Here is a 21,703-nt window from a genome sequence, read left to right as displayed (position 1 = left end):
TCTTATAGAACGGATATATCCTTTTAAAGTTTTTAAAGAGATCTCTCAGGGCGGCTAGGTGACATTGGGGCAGCTAGGTGGCGTAGTGGATAAAGCACTGGCCTTGGAGTCAGGAGTACCTGGGTTCAAATCCGGTCTCAGACACTTAATAATTACCTAGCTCTGTGGCCTTGGACAAGCCACTTAACCCAGTTTGCCTTGCAAAAACCTTAAAAAAAATAAAAATAAAAAATAAAGAGATCTCTCTTTTTCTGTCTCTCAGTCGCTCTGCCTCTGTCTCTCTCTCTCTGTTTCTGTTTGTCTCTGTCTCTATCTCTCTGTCTCTGTTTCTGTCTCTGTCACTTCTCTCTCTCTCTCTCTCTCTCTCTCTCTCTCTCTCTCTCTCTCTTTCCCTCTCTCTCTCTGTCTCTTTCTATCTCTATCTCTTTTTCTCTCTGTCTCTGTCTTTTTGTCCTTCGTTTTTTTTCTCCACTATGCCACAGCAACCTTACTTACTTGGGAGATTACTCTGCCATTGACTCCTAGCTCTCTGATTTCTGCTAATCTGTAAAGAAAGTGCCTGCACTGGTCCATCTACTCCATTATTCTTAGAGCTCTACTCCTAAATCAGCAAACTTCTTTGTCTGCCATGCCCCTACATGGGTACCTTCTCCCCATCCAATTCCCACTGATTTTCAGCTTTCTATTATCTGTCTTTTCCCACATTAGAATGCTAGCTTCTTGAGGACAACTTTATTTGTGTCCTCAGTACTAAACACAGAGGCTAGACCATAGCAAGTACTTAATAAATCCTTGGTGATGTGACAAACACATTAATAAGCTCACAGAAGCGTCAAAATGCTACATGAGAAGGCATTAACTGCAGAAAATATGTATACGCACATTTTAAAAAAGAACAGGTGGTTAATTTCATCAAGATAAGGAGCCCATGGTAGGAGCTTCCATTATCAGAATAGGTTGAAACCTTCCCTGAAACTTAAAATTCAACTTAACCTTAATGCTCCCTGGCCCCTGAGCTATTAAATGACTCAGCCAGAGTCACAGAGACAGGATGTGTCAGAGTCTGGGATGGAACCCAGGTAACCTGAAGCAGTTAATACAAAAAGAAATTTTTGTTAAAGATATCTTCATGGAAGGGAGTCTAGCTTCTCCCAGTGGTCTTTAACAATCCATTTGGAACTATTTTTCTCAAAAACATTTACTCTTGCCATAGTAGTGATTAGTTCTGGGACCTTTCCCTGTCTTTCAAAGTCAATTTCTTAAACATGAAATTTCTCAAAGTATTTTGGGGTTTTCTTGTTTTGTTTAATGTAGTTTTGACAACAGCAGGTAACCTCCCAATTACATTGCTTTTAGTAGACCTTCAATCAATCAATGTATATTAAGCATCTACTGTGTGTTTGACACTGTTCTAAGAGAAAAGTCCTGCATTCTCTCCATGTGTGTAAAGAAGGACTGATCAATCTGATTGCTGACAGGGAGCCCCAGTATCATGATTTGTAAGCTGGAAGATATAGGAGATATTGATTAAAAATCTATGTAACATATTTTGCAAATGCCTATTCATATAGCATATTCAGGCTTCTGTAAGGTTATTTCCTAGCCCAGAAAATTGCATCAAAAAGCTAAGAAAAACATATCCAAAAATAAACATTAAAGCCAAGACTCCATGCCAGGAACTCTGGCCACACACATCCTGTTGGGCTGCTCTCTTGCCTCGCCCCTCAGAGTTCAGATCCTTTCAAACCAAGCGGAAGCCTGGTCAGATTATTTGTCTCCTATGACTACTCCAAGGGTCTCTCATTGCTCTATCCTCAGACTCTACTTCCTTTTCATGCAGTGACAAAATGATTCAAATCCAGAAAGGAAGGGAGTGATATTGTTGGGAGGTAACTGAAAAAAAGAAAAAAAAAAAAGAGGAGTCTTTCCTATTGCCACTGACCACTCACTTTAGCTTCCCTGGATAACACATACACACCAGTTTCCTTTTCATGGACTGAGATAATGCTAAGAGTTAGATTTACTGCCAGGAAATCATCTGCTCTGGAGATAGATTTTGCCATCCACATCAAGATTAGGGATGCACTGTGTCTCTGACTGACAGCTAAAGGAGGACGCATGCTTTACAAGGTCAGAATGCATCTTTTTATTCTTTTGGGGGGAGGCAGGAAAAACTTGTAGCTAATTGCATGTATTGTTTGAGAAGTCACATTTGAAAACATTTCTAGGTTTTTTATGTCCCACTGGGTCTGAGCACTGACACTCTGAAATTACTTCTTTCCTCAAATCTTAGAAAGCACTATTTGTTCCTAATGTTGGGGGATTATGGTGATTTAATGAAATAGCCTTCCCCTCTCCCCCCACCTTTTTTTGGAGAAAACAAAGAAGAGAAATGGCCACAAATAGTTTATCTTGTAAAATAAATATTAATATTTAATTAGTCTCTTTACTCATTTGGATGGCATATAATTTTAGAAATGAACTTTGGTCAAAGGAACAGATGAAATGCTATTATACTTCACCTTCTGCATGTCAGTGGGACTCTCTGCTATGGTCCTAAGACAGTATGTGTCCTTTAATGTAGCAGGAGTTTTTTACATTATTTATAGCTTGAAGCCCTAGGACCTTCTCAATCTGTGATCTCATCATTTTTCAGAAGATCACCAGGGGAGTCAGGACAGATCAAATCAAGACTCTAGGGAAAACCCAGATGTTGCACAGCTCAACTGTGGGTGGGGGTATTGTAAGAAGTAGCCAGCCTCTTTACATTGGTATTAAACCTGAGATGCCTTCAGGACAGTTGAGGATGGTATGCTGATGATCTGGCTGTCTCTGAGTTTCTCTAAACAGAGTTTCTGAAAATACAGTTGGCTTTCAACTCTTCTTTTGATAAGCATGAACATTCTCTACTAAAGGTAAAAAGGTAAAAGGATTTCACTTAGTTATTATCTCCCAAGGTTTCGTATTGGGCAATCAAATTAGAGAGTATTAAAATAGTTTTTTTCCCCCATGATATTGTCCATAGAGTTAGGAGACAAACATTGATAAATTTGTGATCTGACTAGCTATAAGGATGGGGCAAAATGGAATCCTTACTCTGTTTTCTCATACATAAACATGTGAGTAACACACTGGCCTGATTCACAAGGGGTTTTTTTTTTGCTGAGGAAGAGGGGGTCAATGTGTGATCAAATCTCTCTCTTTTTTTTCAGTTTTGTTATTCAAAAATTAGCCACAGAAATTTATGATAATATTTCCTGTCTTAAGCCAGCATTCCTCCAGTCAGGGGAAATTCACAGAAAGAAGCAAGTATGATATTGATGAAGAAACTCTGATATGGCCTTGGGGGAGTAATATGGTTATGAAACTCTTCTGCTTTCTGTCTCTCTGTCTCTTTCTCTCTCCCTGACCTCTGTCTTTATCTCTTTCTTACTCTTTTCTTGTCTCTACATCTGTCTCTCATCTTTTCACTTCTCTCTTCTCTTCCTTATCCTTCCCTTTCTCTCTCCTTCCACTCTCCTTGTCTCCCTCCCCTTCTTTTTCTCCTTCCTCCCCTCTTTCCCGCCATTTACTCTCTTCCTTGTTTCTACCCTCCCCCTCATTCTTTTCTACTCACTGAAACTTCACCATTGAAATGAATTCTGTTTCTATTCCTGGGCTAGAGTACCTTGTACTGAGAAACAAAAAGAAAAAAATTCAGTTGTCATATTTGTTCTTTCAAAACTGCTTTAAGAATGTCCTCACGAAAGGATTTTGTCAACCTCAGACCAAGGAGGCATTTTTGAATGGAATGGGAAGATAGAGAACAAACCAGTAAATGGGAGTCTGAGCATATAAAAGAGATCTTGATGTGGTCTGGTGGTCTGGACAGACACTAACATCTATTTCTGACTTGGATCTGTTTTGCTCCATGACTTTTTTGAAGGCATCTTAGTTTCTTGGTCAACTTATGGCAAAAAATGCTGGTTTTAATGATTGCCTTTATACCTGTAGTATTGAGAGTTAATGAGCTAATGTTGACTAAACCTCTCAATGCTTTCTAAGTTCAAACAACTCTTTCTTTCCTCTTTGTTTGGGGCATGAAGAACACACACACTCACAAAATTGGTGCATATAAATGAAGAAAGAAAACATTGGGAAAGCTATGCAGCAGCTGACATCATGACAAATGGAAGCATTTGAATGTTTGACAGCTACTTGGAGCAATTTCTTCATCTTTTGCAATGATGTAGTTTGATTATCCTGAATGCTATTGGAAGGTATTTTGAAGCTGTCAAATATTGCCTGGCATTCTTTGCACTCTGCCAGGGCTTTGTGAGTGTGAAAGGTGTTTGTTATTTGCCAGACATGTATAGATTTCTCCAGCTTCATTTTTCCTTCTCTCACTGAGAAATTTTACTTATTAATTGGTGTTTCTGCCTGATCTTAGTGATAATAGCATTGATTGTCAGATCTGACAGAGGAATTTATTCAAGGTTTTATTGATGGCTGCCTACCTACAGGCAAGTGCACTAAATTTGGAATCAGAGAAACTTTTTCTTGGTTCTACTAATAGCTTATCTATATGACAAGATATAGTTCTACAGTTCTGGGCCTCCACTTCTTCTCTAAAGTACCTTCTCTAGTTTAAAACCTATGACTCTACCTGATCTAATTTGAAGATATTCATGAATGTACCATCTCACCTCTAAAATCTTCCTCATTGTGCTTCATAGTTTTAAATTTTAAAGTATCATTGGAGATGGAAATATACTAAGTCATTGACAGCTGAATCTAGATTAGTTTATTAGAGATTTTTTTTTTGTTGTTCAGTTGTTTCTGTTGTATCTGACTCTTTATGACTCCATTTGGGATTTTTCTTAGCAGAGATAGTGAGTGGTTTGCTATTTTTTTCCTTTAGATCATTTTGCACACGAGGAAACAGAAAAACAGGGTTAAATGACTTGCTCAGGATCACACAGCCAGTAAGTGTCTGAGAATGGGATTTGAACTCAGGTCTTCCTGACTCCACACCTGGCACATTATGCTTTATGGTACCACTTCAATGCCCTTAGATGCTATTATTATCCACATTCTCTGACTGAGGAAGCTGCAGTAGACAGAGGTTGCTTATCTAGAACAGGTACATCCAGCCTGTGGTCTGCAATTCACATGTATCCCTCAAAACCATTCATATGACCAACATTATGAATTGGAAAATGAGGGAAATAGGTGAGCACATGTGCCAACATTGCAACATCACAGACCAGCTTAACCCTTAACTAATGCTGCTCAACTTTTTCATGTAACTGGCATCATGTAATCTCACAGAGTACTGGAGTTTTGGGCTTCTTTTAACAAAAGAAATGCATGTAGAATTTAGGATCTTTATTTTAAAACTATATAGCTCAATATAATTGTAACAAACAGCTTTATTATATGCAGCATTAATTGTTTTGTCACAAGACTTCGAGACTAGATTTCAAGATTTTAAACACCAACTGCATTTCAGTGTATTTGTTAATCCATTCTCAGTTGACATCAACACATTGCCTGTAAACTTGTAAATAGAATATATAGAGTTGTAATCATAAATGTAACTTAAGAAAAATTTATTCAAGTGTCTTTATTGGATTTTATATGTTGTATCTGCCTTAAAAATGAACTTTTCCCAAGTATGTCATGTTTATAATGTCTCTTTTGGGGAGGATATATATTTGCAAGTAACTTTTTTCCCCATATGAAGCATATAAAAAGTAAAAATAGAACAAAAATTTCAAATGTGCATCTTGAAGATATTTTTCACCTCATTACAAACCAGGTATAGATATACTGGTATCAAAAAAGTAGGCTTAGTGTTCACCTTATTTTTTTTGTTTAAAAAGTAAATATTTTCTTATTATACTCATTTTTTAATTAGTAAACTTTGTTATATATTTTTACACTTTATTATTATATTCCTTGGTAGTATGGGTTATGTTGTAGTCATAAATAAATATTGCATTTTATATGCAGCTCTTGGCAAGTTTTTGTTGGGTGATGTGACCCAGAAGGGCTAAAGACTAGGACACCTGAGATCTGGAATCACACAACTAGTAATGTCTAAGGCTCAATTTGAAGTCATCATTCTGACTCCAGGCCCAGCACTCTATATACTGTACCATTTGACACCCAAAATAAATTCAGTATATGATGCTTTTATTTTTACACAAAGAGAAATACTGTGTCAAAGAATTACAACAGACATTAACAAAATTAGTACAATTTTAAAAGATTCAATTTCTAACAATTGACTGGAAGACTGTTTAACTCTTTATTAGGACACAAAATAGGTTGGAGTTCTGCTTATTAGTCCATTTACTTTTCGCCTCAACACTGCACTATTTCAACATATTTCTTCTTTCCATTGGTCATCCCCTTTTAAAGAAGCATCTTTTGATAATAATCCATTTTTGTTGCTGCAACAATCAATATCAGTCTGGCAGGTGATGCTTGCCACGACCACTTGCAGATCCAACACAACTTTTGAGTTTACAAAGTCAACTGCTGAAGGAAAGAAAATACAAAAGAGATAAACACTGTTAGAGACTTGGGAGCAAGATCGCCTAGCTTTGACTTCTTAACACTAGCTGCTATATGGATAAGATTTCCATGACACCTTTATAGAGGACGCTTACCTTTCATTGTAGTCTGTGGCCTGGAGAACCACAGCCAAGAGAGTGACAACTTGAAGCTATCTCCTTCTAACAGTTGCAGCACCTCTTCCCACCACAGTTGTCCTGAGGCGGGAGGTTGGCAAGAGGACCTTTCAAGGATATATCAAATCCTACCAAAACACCAATTTCCCTGAGTTTGGGATCAGAAGGAGCCCTGAAAATCCCAGTTGCCTGAACCTGGAAGATAATAGTGGGACATGTGCTATAAAATGGTATATTTCACAATGATAGTATGTTGCAAGATCAGGGGTTCTTAAAGTAGAGCCTGTAAATTTGATATGTGTTTTTTAAAACAGTTTGAATGCTGTAATTTTATAGCATTGCTTTTTTTTGGTACTTATATGTATTCTATTTTATGCTTTTAAAAACATTTATTCAGAAAAGTCCAAAGACTTCAAAAGGATTCATGACACAAAAAAATGCTTAAGAACTCTTGGATTGGATGATCCTTAAGGATCCTTCCCCTCACTAGAATTCTAGATTCCAAACATATTCATACACACACACACACACACACACACACACACACATATATATATATATATTTATATATATGTAATCTTTTCTGAGGTGAGGAGTTATGGTCAGGTGAACGGGAAAGTGCTGCAGGTATCAGAATTGAAGTAATCATGGGAATGATTCCTTTTTAGTTTGAATTGCAAAAACTACATCTCAAGTATTATATTTCTTTTTTTTATATTTGGTTAAATCTGTAGTACCATGGAAAAAATATTGACTCTGGAGTCTAGAATTGTGGGTCTGAGATGATTATTACTTGTATAAACTTGGGCAATGTATTTACTCTCCCTGGCCCTCAGTTTCTTCAATTATAGGATGAGGAAACTAGATTACAAGGCCTTCCAACTTCTACATCTATGATGCTGTGATTGTATCAGTCTAAATCCTAGAAATTCATTTCCAGTGCAGATTCCCTTCTCTAACAGTCTTAGAAAGTTTTCCAGGGCACTGAGAAATTGAATTATTGTAATCATTCAACTAGAGCATCTGGCAAAGGCAAAACTTGAACCCAGCTCTTCCTGATTCCAAGATAGTTCCTATATTCATTATGCTACCCTGCCTCTCATACACTATATACAACAGAAAATATGTATCTGACTGGTTCTTACCAAATATTCAATAACTGATTAATGAATTAATGATTGATAATGAAAATATATCATTTTAGAAAACAAATTATTTTTCTATCTACTACAATGTTAAGATTCTTTCAGGGATTGGACTGTTCATAGAATTATGGTGTTGAAATTTAGAGTTAATTTCATTTTCTTTGGTTATTTTTAAGACACAATGAAAGAACAGAAAATTTATAGGACTTTTGCTTTTTCAAAGTAGCTATAAAAATAAATGCTTCAGAGAGATTGTCTTACACTTTTGAACCTTTTTAATTTAACCTGGCTTGTCTTTTTTGCTACCAAGCTTACATTCAAAAAGTTCCCAACAATTTAAAGCCATGGGTCAAGACTGCCCATTTAAACATATAAAGGCCCTGGAGTCTCATCCCTTCAGGAATGCAATACAAGATTTTGTTGGTAGTGGTAGATGGTCTTTTGGTTTTGTTGTTTGGTCATTTTCAGTCAGGTTGGACTCTTTGTGACCACTTATAGGGTTTTGTGGTTAAAAATAAAGGAGTGGTTTGCCATTTCCTGCTCCAGTTCTTTTGCCAGATGAAGAAACTGAGGCAAAAAAGGATTAAGTGACTTGCCCAGAGTCACACAGTTAGAACAGTATTTCCCCCAAATAACACCAGGTCTTCTATTAACTTTTGCTCCAAAAGAACTTTAGGGCTTATTTTTAGGGGATTCTTATTTTTTTCCCCATGTTTAGCAAAGTACGTTTATTCATTCATTTAATCAAGTACAAAAATCTACATTTATTCACGTACAAAAATCTGTGTTTATTCAAAGTCATGTCATCTTCTGGAATATCATCATAAATCTCCAAACCTTTAATTCTGGCCTGAATTTCTTGTGACTTCATTTCCTATAGAACCATTAGCTCCAATCTCTCATGTACAACAGAGCTCTCCTTAAATGAGCACTTCTTGCCCATGTAGTACATTGGAAACACAGATGTCAATGATTTTATCCCATGAATTTTTCATCCAAATCATCACCTCTTGCAGGTTCAACTTCCAGTCTATTTTCTTTTTTTTTTTCTTTCATTCTTTTTTTAGGTTTTTGCAAGGCAAATGGGATTAAGTGGCTTGCCTAAGGCCACACAGCTAGGTAATTATTAAGTGTCTGAGGTCAGATTTGAACCCAGGTACTCCTGACTCCAGGACCGGTGCTCTATACACTGCACCACCTAGCCACCCCTTTCATTCTATTTTCTTTAGCGTGGTGAGTGTGGGCAGAATCCAAGCTGACCAGCGGACCTTTTTGACCATCTCTCATAACACATGGCCGCATTAAATTGACACAGTCATAATAACTGTCTGAAACATGTTTAATCTTATCTTTCTTGCCCTTAGTGATGTTTAGAGTTGAGGCATTTTGTCCATCCAGATATTATCAAATGTCCATACTATTCCTGCATTGCATCTGTACTCCAATAGGTCATTGGCAATAAATTTTGAGTTTATCTGTTTGCACAGGCGTTTACTTAACATCCAAAGGCACCTGCTTGGATATTTACCAACACTCAATTATAATTTATGTTATCATTTATTTTAAATGTCTATAATATTATTTATTTGTATTTAATTTGTATTTAATTATTTATTTGTATTTAATTATATATTATTATTTTATAATTCAATACATCCATCATGTTTTGCAAAGGATATACTAAATACATCCATCTGGCTGAGGATCTTAACTAGGGCTTATATTACAAGCATGCTGAAAAAAAATCATGCTAGGGCTTATTTTCTGAGTATGTCTTTTTTTTGGGGGGGGGAAGGGGGAATATGGTGTGTCTGGGGTCATATTTGAATTCAGGAAGATAGGTCTTCTTGACTCCTGACCTAACACTCTATCCACTGCACCACCTTAACTGCCCGCTTTTGAGAGTTACTATCATAGGCATTTGTCATCCTACAGCCAGATTGGCAATGAGTCTCCTTGAATTTAGTCTGGCCTGTGCAGGCAAGTATGTAATCTGTTAGGCCTTCAGGACTCAATGCCCTCCTGGCTTGATAGCCTGTCAGAGTTGGCTCCACCAACTCAAAAAACACAAGATCCTCTTGAGACTATGATGAGGCATGGCAGAAGACTTGGCTAGGTAGAACTGACAGAGTAAGGCAGAGAAGCTAGCATAACCACTTGTCCCCGAGTACTTCTGTTAGACCCCCCTCTCTGTCACTGCTTGACAGTCTCTAAGTGCCTACTTGCAAATTCAGACAATGATACTAAAAATTATTTTTAATCCTCATAAGTCTTATTCAACTACATTCATTCCACAAGTTGACCAAGCATTTGTGTTGTTTATTTCTTCTTGGTAACCCCTACTAATAGAATTTTGCCTTATAACAAAGAAAAGAAAAGAAATTTTTGCAGACTGCTTTATATAGACTAGAAATGTAACAACCATAGCTGGCGATGTATGTTAAATTTAGCTCCAAAAACCCTAGATTTAGTCAGGGGACCTAAGTTCAAACTCTAGTTCTGCCTTTTACTATCTGACTGACCTTGGATATTCCACTCCATCTCTATGGGTCTTGCCGATCTCATAAATCAAGGACAGTTTATTGGCAGCAAATCACCCAGCAACTAACAGTCAATAGACATTTATTAAGTGTTTACCAGGTGCTAGGCATGAGCTAACCTCTGGGAATACAAAGAAAAGCAACAGACAGTTCCTGCTCTGAGGAGCTCACAATCTAAAGAAGGAGACAGTATGTAAATCCACTATGAAAAAACAAGCTATATGCAGAATAAAATGAGAATAATCAATAGGAAGGCTCTAGAAGTAAAGGCTTTCTATAGAATTTGCATTGATAGAAGGAATTTCTTCCCCACCCCCCATCAGTAAAATCCTGGGTACAGTCCCTTAATTCCTTTATAACTCAGTAAGGATTGCAAGTTATACAGGATAAATTGGAAGAGAATCTCAGGGCTTGCATACTGCAGAATACACTTCTCCCTAGACTTATTCTTGGAAAAAGTGTAAATCATGAAGATTTGGATTCAAATTCTAGTCACTCCCCAACTTCACCAACTTTGATTCTTACCATTATTTAACCATTGTTTTCTCATCTAAAATGGGTCTAAAGAATAACCTCTTGGTTCCTTTCCAGCCCTAAATCTTACGACTGCTTGAATGCTTTGTAACTGCTGTCACTCAAACTTGTAAAGCAATCCTCTAGAATCCCTGAATTCAAGACTCATCTTAAATATCACCTTTAGCCCTACAGCTGCTAATGTGTATTATCTATGTTTATGTGACTTCCTTGAAGATGGGGACTTTTAATTTTTGGTACTTGTTCCTTGAAGGGAACTGCTTTAAAAAATGTCTAATTTAAATATTTATTCAATCATTTCAGTCATGTCCAATTCTTTATGATCCTATTTGGGGCTCTTGGCAGAGATATAGGAATAGTTTGCTATTCCTTCCAGCTCTTTTTTACAGATGAGGAAACTGAGGCAAACAGGGTTAAGTGACTTAGCTAGGATCACATAGCAAATGTCTGAATCCAGATTTGAACTCAAGAAAATGAGCCTGATTCCAAGCTCATGCTTTATCCACTGTATCACCTAGCTGCACTAATTTAGGTATTAATTTAAATAAACTGAAATATTAAATAAGCATTGTACAAACAATAAGTATGTTTATATGGCAAAAGGGACAGATGAAACTAAAACTTAATTTAGCTCATAAAAGTTCATTGATGCTCTTTAGCATTGCAGTCACTAACCTCTTCCCACCCACCCCACTAAGAAAAAATTCAACCCCTCCCTTATAATAAGTAGTCAAATTTTGAGATGAGGAAACAGGCAAACAAGTTAAATGACTTGCCCAGGGTTACCTAGTTTACATCTGAATCAGACTTTGAACTTAAGATTCCTGGTCCACTTATTAGGTGGTGGTTATAATCTTAGAACATTACTGAACACCGAGATTTAAATAGAAATTTATTTGCACACATTCAAAGTCCTAATAAAACTAGTTTAAATTATTATTTATTAGATACTTGTTCCCTCATAAATTCCTTTGAATATAGTAATATACATGGATATTAGTAATAAATGAACAGAGAGAATATATAAATGACTTTGTTATATGGAGTTTTAGCAGATAAAGAGTTTTTTCATTTATTGACTCAGTTGTCCATAACCTCATATTCTCCTATTTTTGCTCCACATATATTCCACATTTCCTGGCTTGATGTATTTCTACCTATCGGTGCAAACATTCTTGATGATATGTGTCACCTTCTGTCTATGACCCTCTAGAAATTAAATCTTTATGCTGATAGTGCAGCTGTTATGAATTGAGCTCATAAAATTGGGTGGGGAAATTGGGTATGTTGACATACAGTATTATTTTTCCTTAATTTCTCTCAGCTGGCTATGATTTCAGGTCTGTAAAATTAGGATTAACATCAACCTAAGGCAGAAACAGAAAGCAAGAACAGAATGTCTTTGCAAACATGATATATATATTTCCTTAAAATGCATTTTGTTGTTCAAGTACTGCCTGCTTCTCTGTTGCTGGCTTTTGGGAGCTCATTTGTGCCACTCTTGAGTGTTGGATGCTCTACTATGGCATAAAAATTCTAATGATTTGACTAAAGTTATTTGTCAATATAGTTAAATGAAATTTGGACACTGACTGAATATAAAAGTGATAGGTTTGGGATGATTGCTTGTTGTACATTTAATTTGATGATCCTAAAAGAGGTGTTTTCTGGCATCATGAGAGATTAGATCAGGGATTCTTAACTTTTTTGATGATGTGCTCATTTGGCAGTTCAGTAAGGTTATATGGATCCCTTCACAGATCAATGTTTTTAAATGGACAGAATTTCGTGGAATCACAAAGAAAATCAATAAATTTACAGTCTTCAAGATTAAAAAAGTATTCATGGACTAGGTTTCTTTCAACATTCAAATTCTGTGCTCCAATTTTCCGTTATCTCTTCCCTTCTACATCTACTTTTAAATTTGGGAAGTTATTACTTAAATGGGATATCATGATGAGGATGGGTGGTCTGTTTAGCTTCTCTTGAAAGTCTTCATATGGAATATATTTCTATTTATAATATTTGATTTTGCAAATTTGCTTTGATAGGAAATGCCCATCATGAATCAATAATATTCCTTGATCAGTTAGCTACTTGAAACGTGGTCCAAATGAAAGATTTCTAGTTTATCAAGTCCTTCTGCTGTGCCCAGAGTTCTGGGCTAAGCTCTTTAAGACCTGGTTTCAAATCCTGACTTTGCCATTTGCTATCCATGTGTCTAAGGTCATACATCAAAGTCATATATCACAACTTGGAGCTTCAGATTTTATGATCTCTCTAAGTTCCCTTCCAAAAGTTTACTGCTACATTAACACATACCTTTCTAAAGGAAAAGATGTATTTTTAATTCTATTGTTGTAGAATAGGTTATTTTTCTTGGACAGATTGGGGTCTTATTAGTCTAACTCATTCTACCTTGTTCTTGCTATACATTAGACGCTTTTAGTGTGACCATCTGGTTGGACTGAAACTGAAGAGCCTTGGTCATATGATCTATGTAACAATATTATATGCCATTGTGCCAGAGTAACTGGAATATGGTCTTCCCAGGAGATTAAAAACACTGAATAAAGAAAAAACTGCATCTACTGGTAAATGAATGATGGAGGGGAGGAGGGGTAACAAGTCTTTGAGTCAAAAAATCAATAGGAACTGCTATCTTTCAAGATGTAACAGAATTAGAAATTTAAAATGTAAATGTGGACCTGCTAAATAAAATTCTCCAATTTTTCATTGTGATGTGGAACTGACCTTGAATATTCAAAGGCAATTCTGGTAGAACACAAGTTCAGGAAGTTCTACCAAACCCAAAAAGCTTTGAATATTATCTGGGAAATAGATTGTGTGTCTGCTGTTAGGATTTGCTTAGTTAAGTTTGGAGAAACACATTATCACATATTTCATTACCAGGTGTTGATTATTTTTGGTCATGTTAGCTCCCAAAGAATACTTAATGAGGTGTGGATGTATTGTAGCCTGTCAGTAAGAAGAATATCCATTCAGATCTTTCAAAGTGTCAAAGTAAAAGGATAGGAAGTGCAATAATTAGCTAGGTAGGAAACATTTCCAACTTGTAAAAGCTCTCTTACCAGCTAGAATGTATTTATATGTAAATGAATTATTTTTTTCATTTTCTTTATTTAAAAGTCTGTGGTAATACGTAATTTTATGATGATAGAATCTAATTACTGTAACCAGTTTCTCCTTGATGAAACAAATTATGTCAGAAACAGAAATGGGTAGAGAAAAACTATTTCAAATTCTCTTTCTAATTTTTTAATATGGTTTCAAAATACTGGGAAAAGGAAGAGGAGTCATAAGTAGAGGCTTGAAGGTGAAGATTCTCCTTCTTCCCAGTAACTCTTCTTAACTTGAATGAAGTTTTTCCAGTCCTCTTACTGAACTAATATAATTAGTAAGAACTAAACCATATATTTTTATATTTTTGAGGGAGTAATTTTTAAATCCCATAAAAGATATCAAGCCAAGGCATGAAATAATGAAACATGATTTCTTAATTTAATAAATGTAATTTGATAATATATGCAAAATTATCTTGGCAACATATGTTTTCCCAATAGTTTTGCTTTTATATAGATAAACCTCAATATATTATATATATATATATATATATGTGTGTGTGTGTGTATATATATATATATATATATATATATATATATATATATATATATATATATATGGCTATTATGAGGACCAGATGAAATAACATATGGATAAATCTAAAACTGCTATGTTAAATGTATTATTTCTATTGAAAGAGAAGTTTATGATTTTGCTACTGAGTAATGCATATTTCAGACACAGAAACTTCTGGAGAACATAGAGGCATGCTACCTGGCTTACTTACACTACTGAAATAATCTATACTTTTCTTTATTTTTTCTTCTAGTATTATTAGTGCACTTGATTTTTACATTACAGATATTTACCAATTACTCTCATTTTGTGAGAGATATTTCTTGTAACAAAATAAAATAAGTAGCATTTGTCTGAAAATACATACACTATTTCACATCTATGGTACTCTCCCCACTTCTCTCTTTGAAAAAAATTAATTGAAATCTCTAATTTCTCTATCTTCCACTCTCCTCCTCCCCACTGAACAAAAAAAAAGAAAAAATATTTTTTGGTAACAAATATGCATAGTCAAGTAAAACAGATTTCTACATGTCTAGACACAAAATATATATGGTTCATTCTACATCTAAATCTATTCTCCTTTTATAATGGAAGACATAGTTCATCATTTGTCCTCAAGAATTATGCATGGTCCTTGTCTTGATCATAGTTTAAAGCTTTCAAAATTGTTTATAACTTTATTTTATAACAGTTATATAAATTTTTCATCTGGTTCTATTAATTTCTTTCTCCATCAGTGTATAAAAGTCCTCAAAAGTATTCATTTTATAGTATTGATATCAAAGTATAAATTATTCTTCTGTTTCTACTCTACTCTGCTTTGCATCATCCCATATCAATCTTTCCATGTCTTTTAAAAATCACTTTTTTTCTCAATTCTTACAGCATAATATTATTCCTTCACATCCATATAATACAGCTTATCCAGCTATTTCTCATTTGTTGAACAATATCTTAGTTTGCAGTTTTCTTACCATCATAAAAAAGAGGTTATAAATATTTTGTATAGAGGATTTTTTTCTCCTAGAAGTGTCATAGCTGGATCAATTGTGGTGAACCTGTGAGTTGCTACAAGTATTCTGAAAAGCATTTTGAGTTACATGTGAAAAGTAATAAATATTGCAATCTCTTTGAAATTGTAAGTTCCTGAATTATTGAAGTGTGCTTGGAACTGTCACTTTCGAACAAAATTTTGTAAAGACTGATAAGGGCTCAAGCTATGGTGCAACCTGGAGTCTTTGGTAGATACAACTTTAGTAATTCTATTCTTTTACAACCATCATAGTGATGCTAGTGTTGGTGTGGTCTGGGACAAAATTTTTTGTTGCATTTCTTTGTCATATTATATATCATTTGTAGTGAGAAGAGGAGATAAGTTTCCTCTTGCATCAGAAAGGTGCAGAAAGGTTCAAGAGTGACGAATGTAGGGCAGCAGCAGATTCTGATATCTGGCCCAGACTCTGAAGTTATGCTACAGTAGGCTCAGTGAAAATTGTAGCAACCTGACTGAACTGGGAAAAAGGAGTTAAGTCAATGGATACAGGTGAGGTGAGACTCCAAAGGCAAGCAAGAGATAAGAAAGACCATGGTTGAAGAGACTCCTCCAACACTACATACTTTATAAGAAGTTCTCTTTTGAAATTGTTAGTTTGTTCCTGGCTAATAGTCCAAGTCCCATTTGTATCCTACATTCTGGAATAAATATGCATATATTGTGTTCCCTGATTGTGTTTGTTGCTAACATGTTAATTGACTCAAATATTTTAGAAGTCAGTCAAAGCCAGGTATTCCTAGGAAGGAGACAGTAAAGATATAGACATGAACTAGATTTTCTTATTGATAAGTCTACAAGATCTAATTTTGGATATCTCCTCAATCAACTTATGAGTAACAAGGGTGGAGATTTTGGTACATACTTCCTATCAGATGTAATTATACCTGCTTTTGTTTGGGTGTTGCCTAGTAGACAAAAATAACACTGCTTGGGTAAGAACGGTCTTGTCCTAAGGCGTATATTCCTTTCTGGCTTCCTCCTCCAAAAGAAGTACTTCCTGCCTTTCAGTCAAATGATGAGTAATTTGAAGAGACTTCAGGATGTGACATAGAGACCAGTCAGGCCATAATTATTTTGATGGGATAGAAGACAAATCAGCTCTTAACATACATCCCATCTAGGTAAAGTCAGGAAATACAAAAATTGAAAATAACTCTTGGCAATATGGCAGCATCTTTCACTTTAGTATTATGATGTCAAATTAAAGCAAACATGCTCACCAAATTTCTTAAACAGCTTGGTGCTTTTTGTCATTTTAATTTAAATGATTTTTAACAATTAGAAAGTATCTTAAGAATGAACTTCAGTGTTAAGTGCTAAGGATTGTCATACTGTTTAACTAAGATAAAGCCAGTTCAACTTATATAAAGTAATAGTAAGCAAAAAAAAAAAACCAAACCAAAGAATACAAAATGAAACCAAAGAAACACAGAATCAAGATAGCAATGAATGCTTGGTATAGTTTTATATAGAAAAATAATAGCAACAAAATTCAGTGAGTACTACAACTAAGAAGTCAGAACTTGATATAATACAAAAAAAGTTAAAATTTACAAAGATCAACTTTTTATTTAGGTGCACTTTAAGTAGCATATAGTTTATGTTTTTATTACAATTTTATTATATTAGCATTATGTGTCAATGCAGTTCTCTTGAAATTATTGAGTTTTATAAATATTTATAAATATTTTTAAAAAGATACTCTATGTAATATGTATAACTCAATATATTCAATATATTCCAATATATTCTCTATATATTGGAAGAAGCACAAGGTGTTTGGAAGAAGACAGTGTGTGTGTGTGTGTGTGTGTATATTTATATGACAATGTAAGCTTTTCTAGACCAGGTTTGGTAGTTTATTAATATTGAAACCTTTATCTCTTAATTTCTTTATGCCAGAAATATAGGCAGAAAAGGACATGGGCAAGTCACTTACCCTTTCTCAGCCTTAGTTTCTATATCTGTAGAAAGAGAATGATAACAGCATCTACCTCATGGGCTATTGTGAGGATCACTTTATGTAATTTTTATAAACTGTTTTGCAAAGTTTAAATGCTAGCCATTATTTTATATTATTAATAGGAAAAATAACTATACCAAAGAATTAATATAAAAGTACATCTTTATTCTCTTGGGCATGAATAGAAAAATTGAATCCAGACATTTAGTTAATTCCCTGTCCTTTGTTTCATCTGGCAGAAATTTATTATCTGAGGTGAAAAATCAAGAGAGAGGCACTTATAGAAGGAACATGAGGATACAGTTCACAGTTTAACAATCCATGCTGTTAGGCTTCATTTTCCTACTAGAGGAGTCCTGTTGGAGAGTCTCTCCAGCAGAGCCAACAGAGGAGAATCATTGATTCATTGATTTACTGCCAGAACCAAGATATGAAGAATTTTTATCTTTTTTCAAAATTCTTTTCTTTATTTTAATTTCGGTGTACATTGTAAAAAGGATGGGCTTAAGGCAATGCAATGTGTTATGGAAATACAAGATTACCCTGCATTTCCTGCTGCTGGTTTATCCTTTAGAATTGTGTGACTTCCCATTTTTCCAAGTGGCGGATGAAAGGAAGGTGCAGTGAGAATGTCATTTGATTCTGATATTGGATACTTGATTTACAGCCCCAAAAGAAAAATGAGATCGTATCCTTACTTTGGTCAGCTTGACTGGAGGACATCATATGTCCAGGACAAAGTGACAAGGACAAACTCAAGACCTTTCTCTGCCTGTAATAATGACAGTTAAACTAAAGAAGCAAACTGGACTGAATCATACTTGGGAACTGGCTTAGTGCTTTTGATTATTCCCAAGCTGGTTTGTCTTCCCCACCAAAAACTTCTCTTTTGAACGTCAGTTCCATGCCCCTTCCAAGTCTCCCCCCATCCCCGCCCAACACCAGAGATTTTGTTTGGCAGCAGAGAAGTGGAAATACAATAATTCAGTGATCCAAAAGACTTTAGCAATATAGACATAAATGATCTGCAGCATGTTGCCTATGATGTCTAGTGTGTGAAAAATAATATAAAAGATATCATCAAGCACATATTTGGCAGAAGAAAGACAGGTTGAACAATATGTAGGGTCATTAAAGATAAAAGATGATTATTTTTATCTTACATCCACAAAATATGAAACTACTTTGAAAAAGAATTGTCTCAATCATTTTGGGAAGATCTTTGTAGGGATTTGCAGAAAGATAGGGACAAGAATTGCTATGGGTAAGAAGGCATGAAAGGGTTGTAATCTATACTGGTCAAGGAAACACCAGCACCACTGTAAGGAAGGAAATGAGCATATATTAACTGCCTATTTTGTCCCAAGTACTGTGCTCATTGATTTTCAGATCTATCTCATTTGATGCAAATTTTCAAATTCTGGAAGGTAGGTGCTGTTTTATTCCCTTTTTGCATATAAGGAAACTGAGGCAAGTAGAGGTTAAATGACTTTCTGAGAGTCACACAGCTATTAAGGCTGGATTTGAATTCAGATCTTCCAGCCCCCAGCCCCAGGGTTTTGTGCATTATGGCACAAATAATTTTGGATTACTTCATATATGTGCTTTGTTCTGGAAAGATCATGTACAGGGATGTACAACAAGAATAACAAGAATTATTTATTAAACACCTAATATGCAGGACACTGTGTTAGATTCTAGGAATTCAAAGGCAGAAAAAAAATAGCCTCTACTATTCATTTCCGCAAAACATTTATTAAGTGCCAGGCAGAATAAAAACAAGGAAAAAGAAAGATTTTGTCCTCAAGGAGTTTATAATTTAATCAGGAAAGATAGCATACAAAATGAAGTTGAAAAGGTGAGGAAGAGGGAAGCACCAGGGGCTACCCAGCATGTGATCCTGGGTTTTGTTTTTTTTTTTTTGAGGGTCGAAGCAAAGCAAAACTACTAATGGAAAATTGGGTTACCAGGAAACCTCTGTATAAAGGAAGGTTTTGGGAGGAGTTCAGTTTTCCACCCTCCAGTCAGAGGGGAGAGGCAAGAAGCTTACACTGTCTTGAAGTGTTAGAACATGTAAACAGGTCAAGTTATACATGATAATTTGAGGAGAAAATGAGCACAAATAGACAAGGGGGACCAGGAAAAGTTTCTTGTAGGAGGTGTCATATGATCTGTGCCTTGAAGTTAGTTAAGGAGTCTTCAAAGGAGGGTGAAGAGTGCATTGCATACTTAAGGGACAAGTCAAGTAAGGCAGAGAGAAGCAGGAGTTACCACGTCAAGCCCAGAGAATGGCAAATGAGCACATTTGGTTGGTAAAGCATATAGTATCATAGCTCTAGAGCTAGAAAAGAGCTTAGAGGTCACTAAGTCCAACCTCCTCATATGTATGTATATCTACATATACATACATACACACATATATATCCACAGATATATATGGGGAGAGAGAGAGAGAGAGAGAGAGAGAGAGAGAGAGAGAGAGAGAGAGAGAGAGAGAGAGAGAGAGAGAAATTGAAACCATTAAATTTTTCAGAGTCCCACAGTTATTAAGTTATTAAGGCAGGATTTTAATACAGGTCTTTCTGATAATACCACCTTTCATGATAAGGAGTTATCGCCTGCAATAGCTCTGGTGTGGGTCTGGATATGAATTTCCGAGAGTCAGGTCAGGTAGAAAAACATATCCAAACACAAAAGGTTGGGAAGTGAAAATCTACCAACTTTATTTTTGGACACTCAGACTTTTTTATAGCAAAAACTTATCTCAGGAATGACCAGTTAAGGGAGACCCAGTTTTATGATTTCCTGGGTAAATTTACAATCTTTGTTCTTAGAAATATGCATACTGCTCCATCAAAGAAACCTTTTACAACTACCTCCAGAACCACAGATTATCCTAGGTCAGGGTTCACTGGTGAGCCAACGGATCCATACAATGAGCAATAATCCACACATATCTTTGATGGAAAAAGTCACCAAGTATATGTGAATATCACTCTCTGGGGCTGGCCCTCTACAAGGAGTTATGTGAAATAAACCTAGAAAGGTAGATTGGAAGAAGATTTTGAAATGTTTTAAATGATAACCTATTGGGATGGTATCTAAGAGACAATAGAGAACTAGCATAAAAGTTCTTGAGGAGGGAAATAGTGTGCTGTGAATTCTCATTTAGAAAATTTGGATAAATCTGGAATTTTAGAAGAATCCTATTTTAGCATATATATATGTATATAAATAGAAAAATAGATAAAGGGAAGAACGAGTAAAGGAAACCATTGTATAACGTTCTTTTTTGTTGCAGATTTCTTCAGCTATGTGAACCTAAGACTCAGAATCATTACACACCATTAATAAACTCAGAGGTACAGAAAGAGAAAAGCATGGCAAAAAAAAAAATAAATGAGTTAGGCAGCTATAGTATAATGAAAAATGTATTGAATTAAGTGCCCAGGGACCTGGATTCAAATCTTGCCTTTACCATTCAATGCCTTTCTGACTTTGGTCAGAGAGGCATCTTTAAGCTTAATTTCTTTCTATTTAAAATATGGAGGTTGGACTTGGTGGCCTCAAAGGTCCCTTCTAGATCTAAAACTGTTATCCTAAGTCTTGTCTTAAATCATGTTCTATCTCTTATTCCTTCAGTTATCTTTTCTCCCTTTCAGTGAGAGGGATGTTAATTATTGTAAATTATGCTTTTAGCTTCCTTTTGAAACTGATTTATTGTCTCTACCATTGACTTGGATTTCAGCATCTTTCTTTCCCTTCAGCAACCTAGAAAGGGGTTGGAATGACCATCTTCTCTCTAAAATATGGAAAGTTGGAAGAGCCCCAGATTTCCCTCTTCTCTCACTTGCAACATTTCTATTCACCCCTCATGTAGGCAAAGAACAGTGAATAATCTTCACCAAAAAAAGAGGTTTCATATAATTGGTTCTTTGAGTCAAGGGTTACATCAGTTTGATTGGAGCCAATGCAATTATGTAGGAGAGTAGTGGGAGATGAGAAAACAAACATGAATGAAAACAAAGTCATGGAGGTCTTTGAATATCAAATTAAAGTGTTTTATACTGTAGGCAATAGAAACCTTTAGAAGTCTTGAACAGGAAAGTGAAAAGGTAAAAAGTGAT

At 35.4% G+C, this 21,703-nt stretch overlaps 1 protein-coding gene across 7 annotated transcripts in view; it reads left to right on the top strand.

Annotated features, from left to right (window-relative positions):
- The window catches only part of RAPGEF4 (Rap guanine nucleotide exchange factor 4), a 351,048-nt gene that overhangs the window by 81,506 nt on the left and 247,839 nt on the right, over nt 1-21,703 (top strand). The window contains exon 1 of one of the 7 annotated variants that reach the window (XM_074215703.1): nt 1,735-2,130. The exons of the other annotated variants lie outside the window; for them this stretch is intronic. Coding sequence (XP_074071804.1) covers nt 2,119-2,130 — 12 coding nt within the window. The 5' untranslated portion in view covers nt 1,735-2,118. Of the gene's footprint in view, nt 1-1,734; nt 2,131-21,703 lie in introns of those variants that run through there. 7 annotated transcript variants of the gene reach the window in all.

This window comes from Macrotis lagotis, chromosome 1 (assembly GCF_037893015.1).
Source record: "Macrotis lagotis isolate mMagLag1 chromosome 1, bilby.v1.9.chrom.fasta, whole genome shotgun sequence".
Classification (NCBI taxonomy): domain Eukaryota; kingdom Metazoa; phylum Chordata; class Mammalia; order Peramelemorphia; family Peramelidae; genus Macrotis; species Macrotis lagotis.
This window is presented reverse-complemented; position numbering and strand designations above follow the sequence as displayed.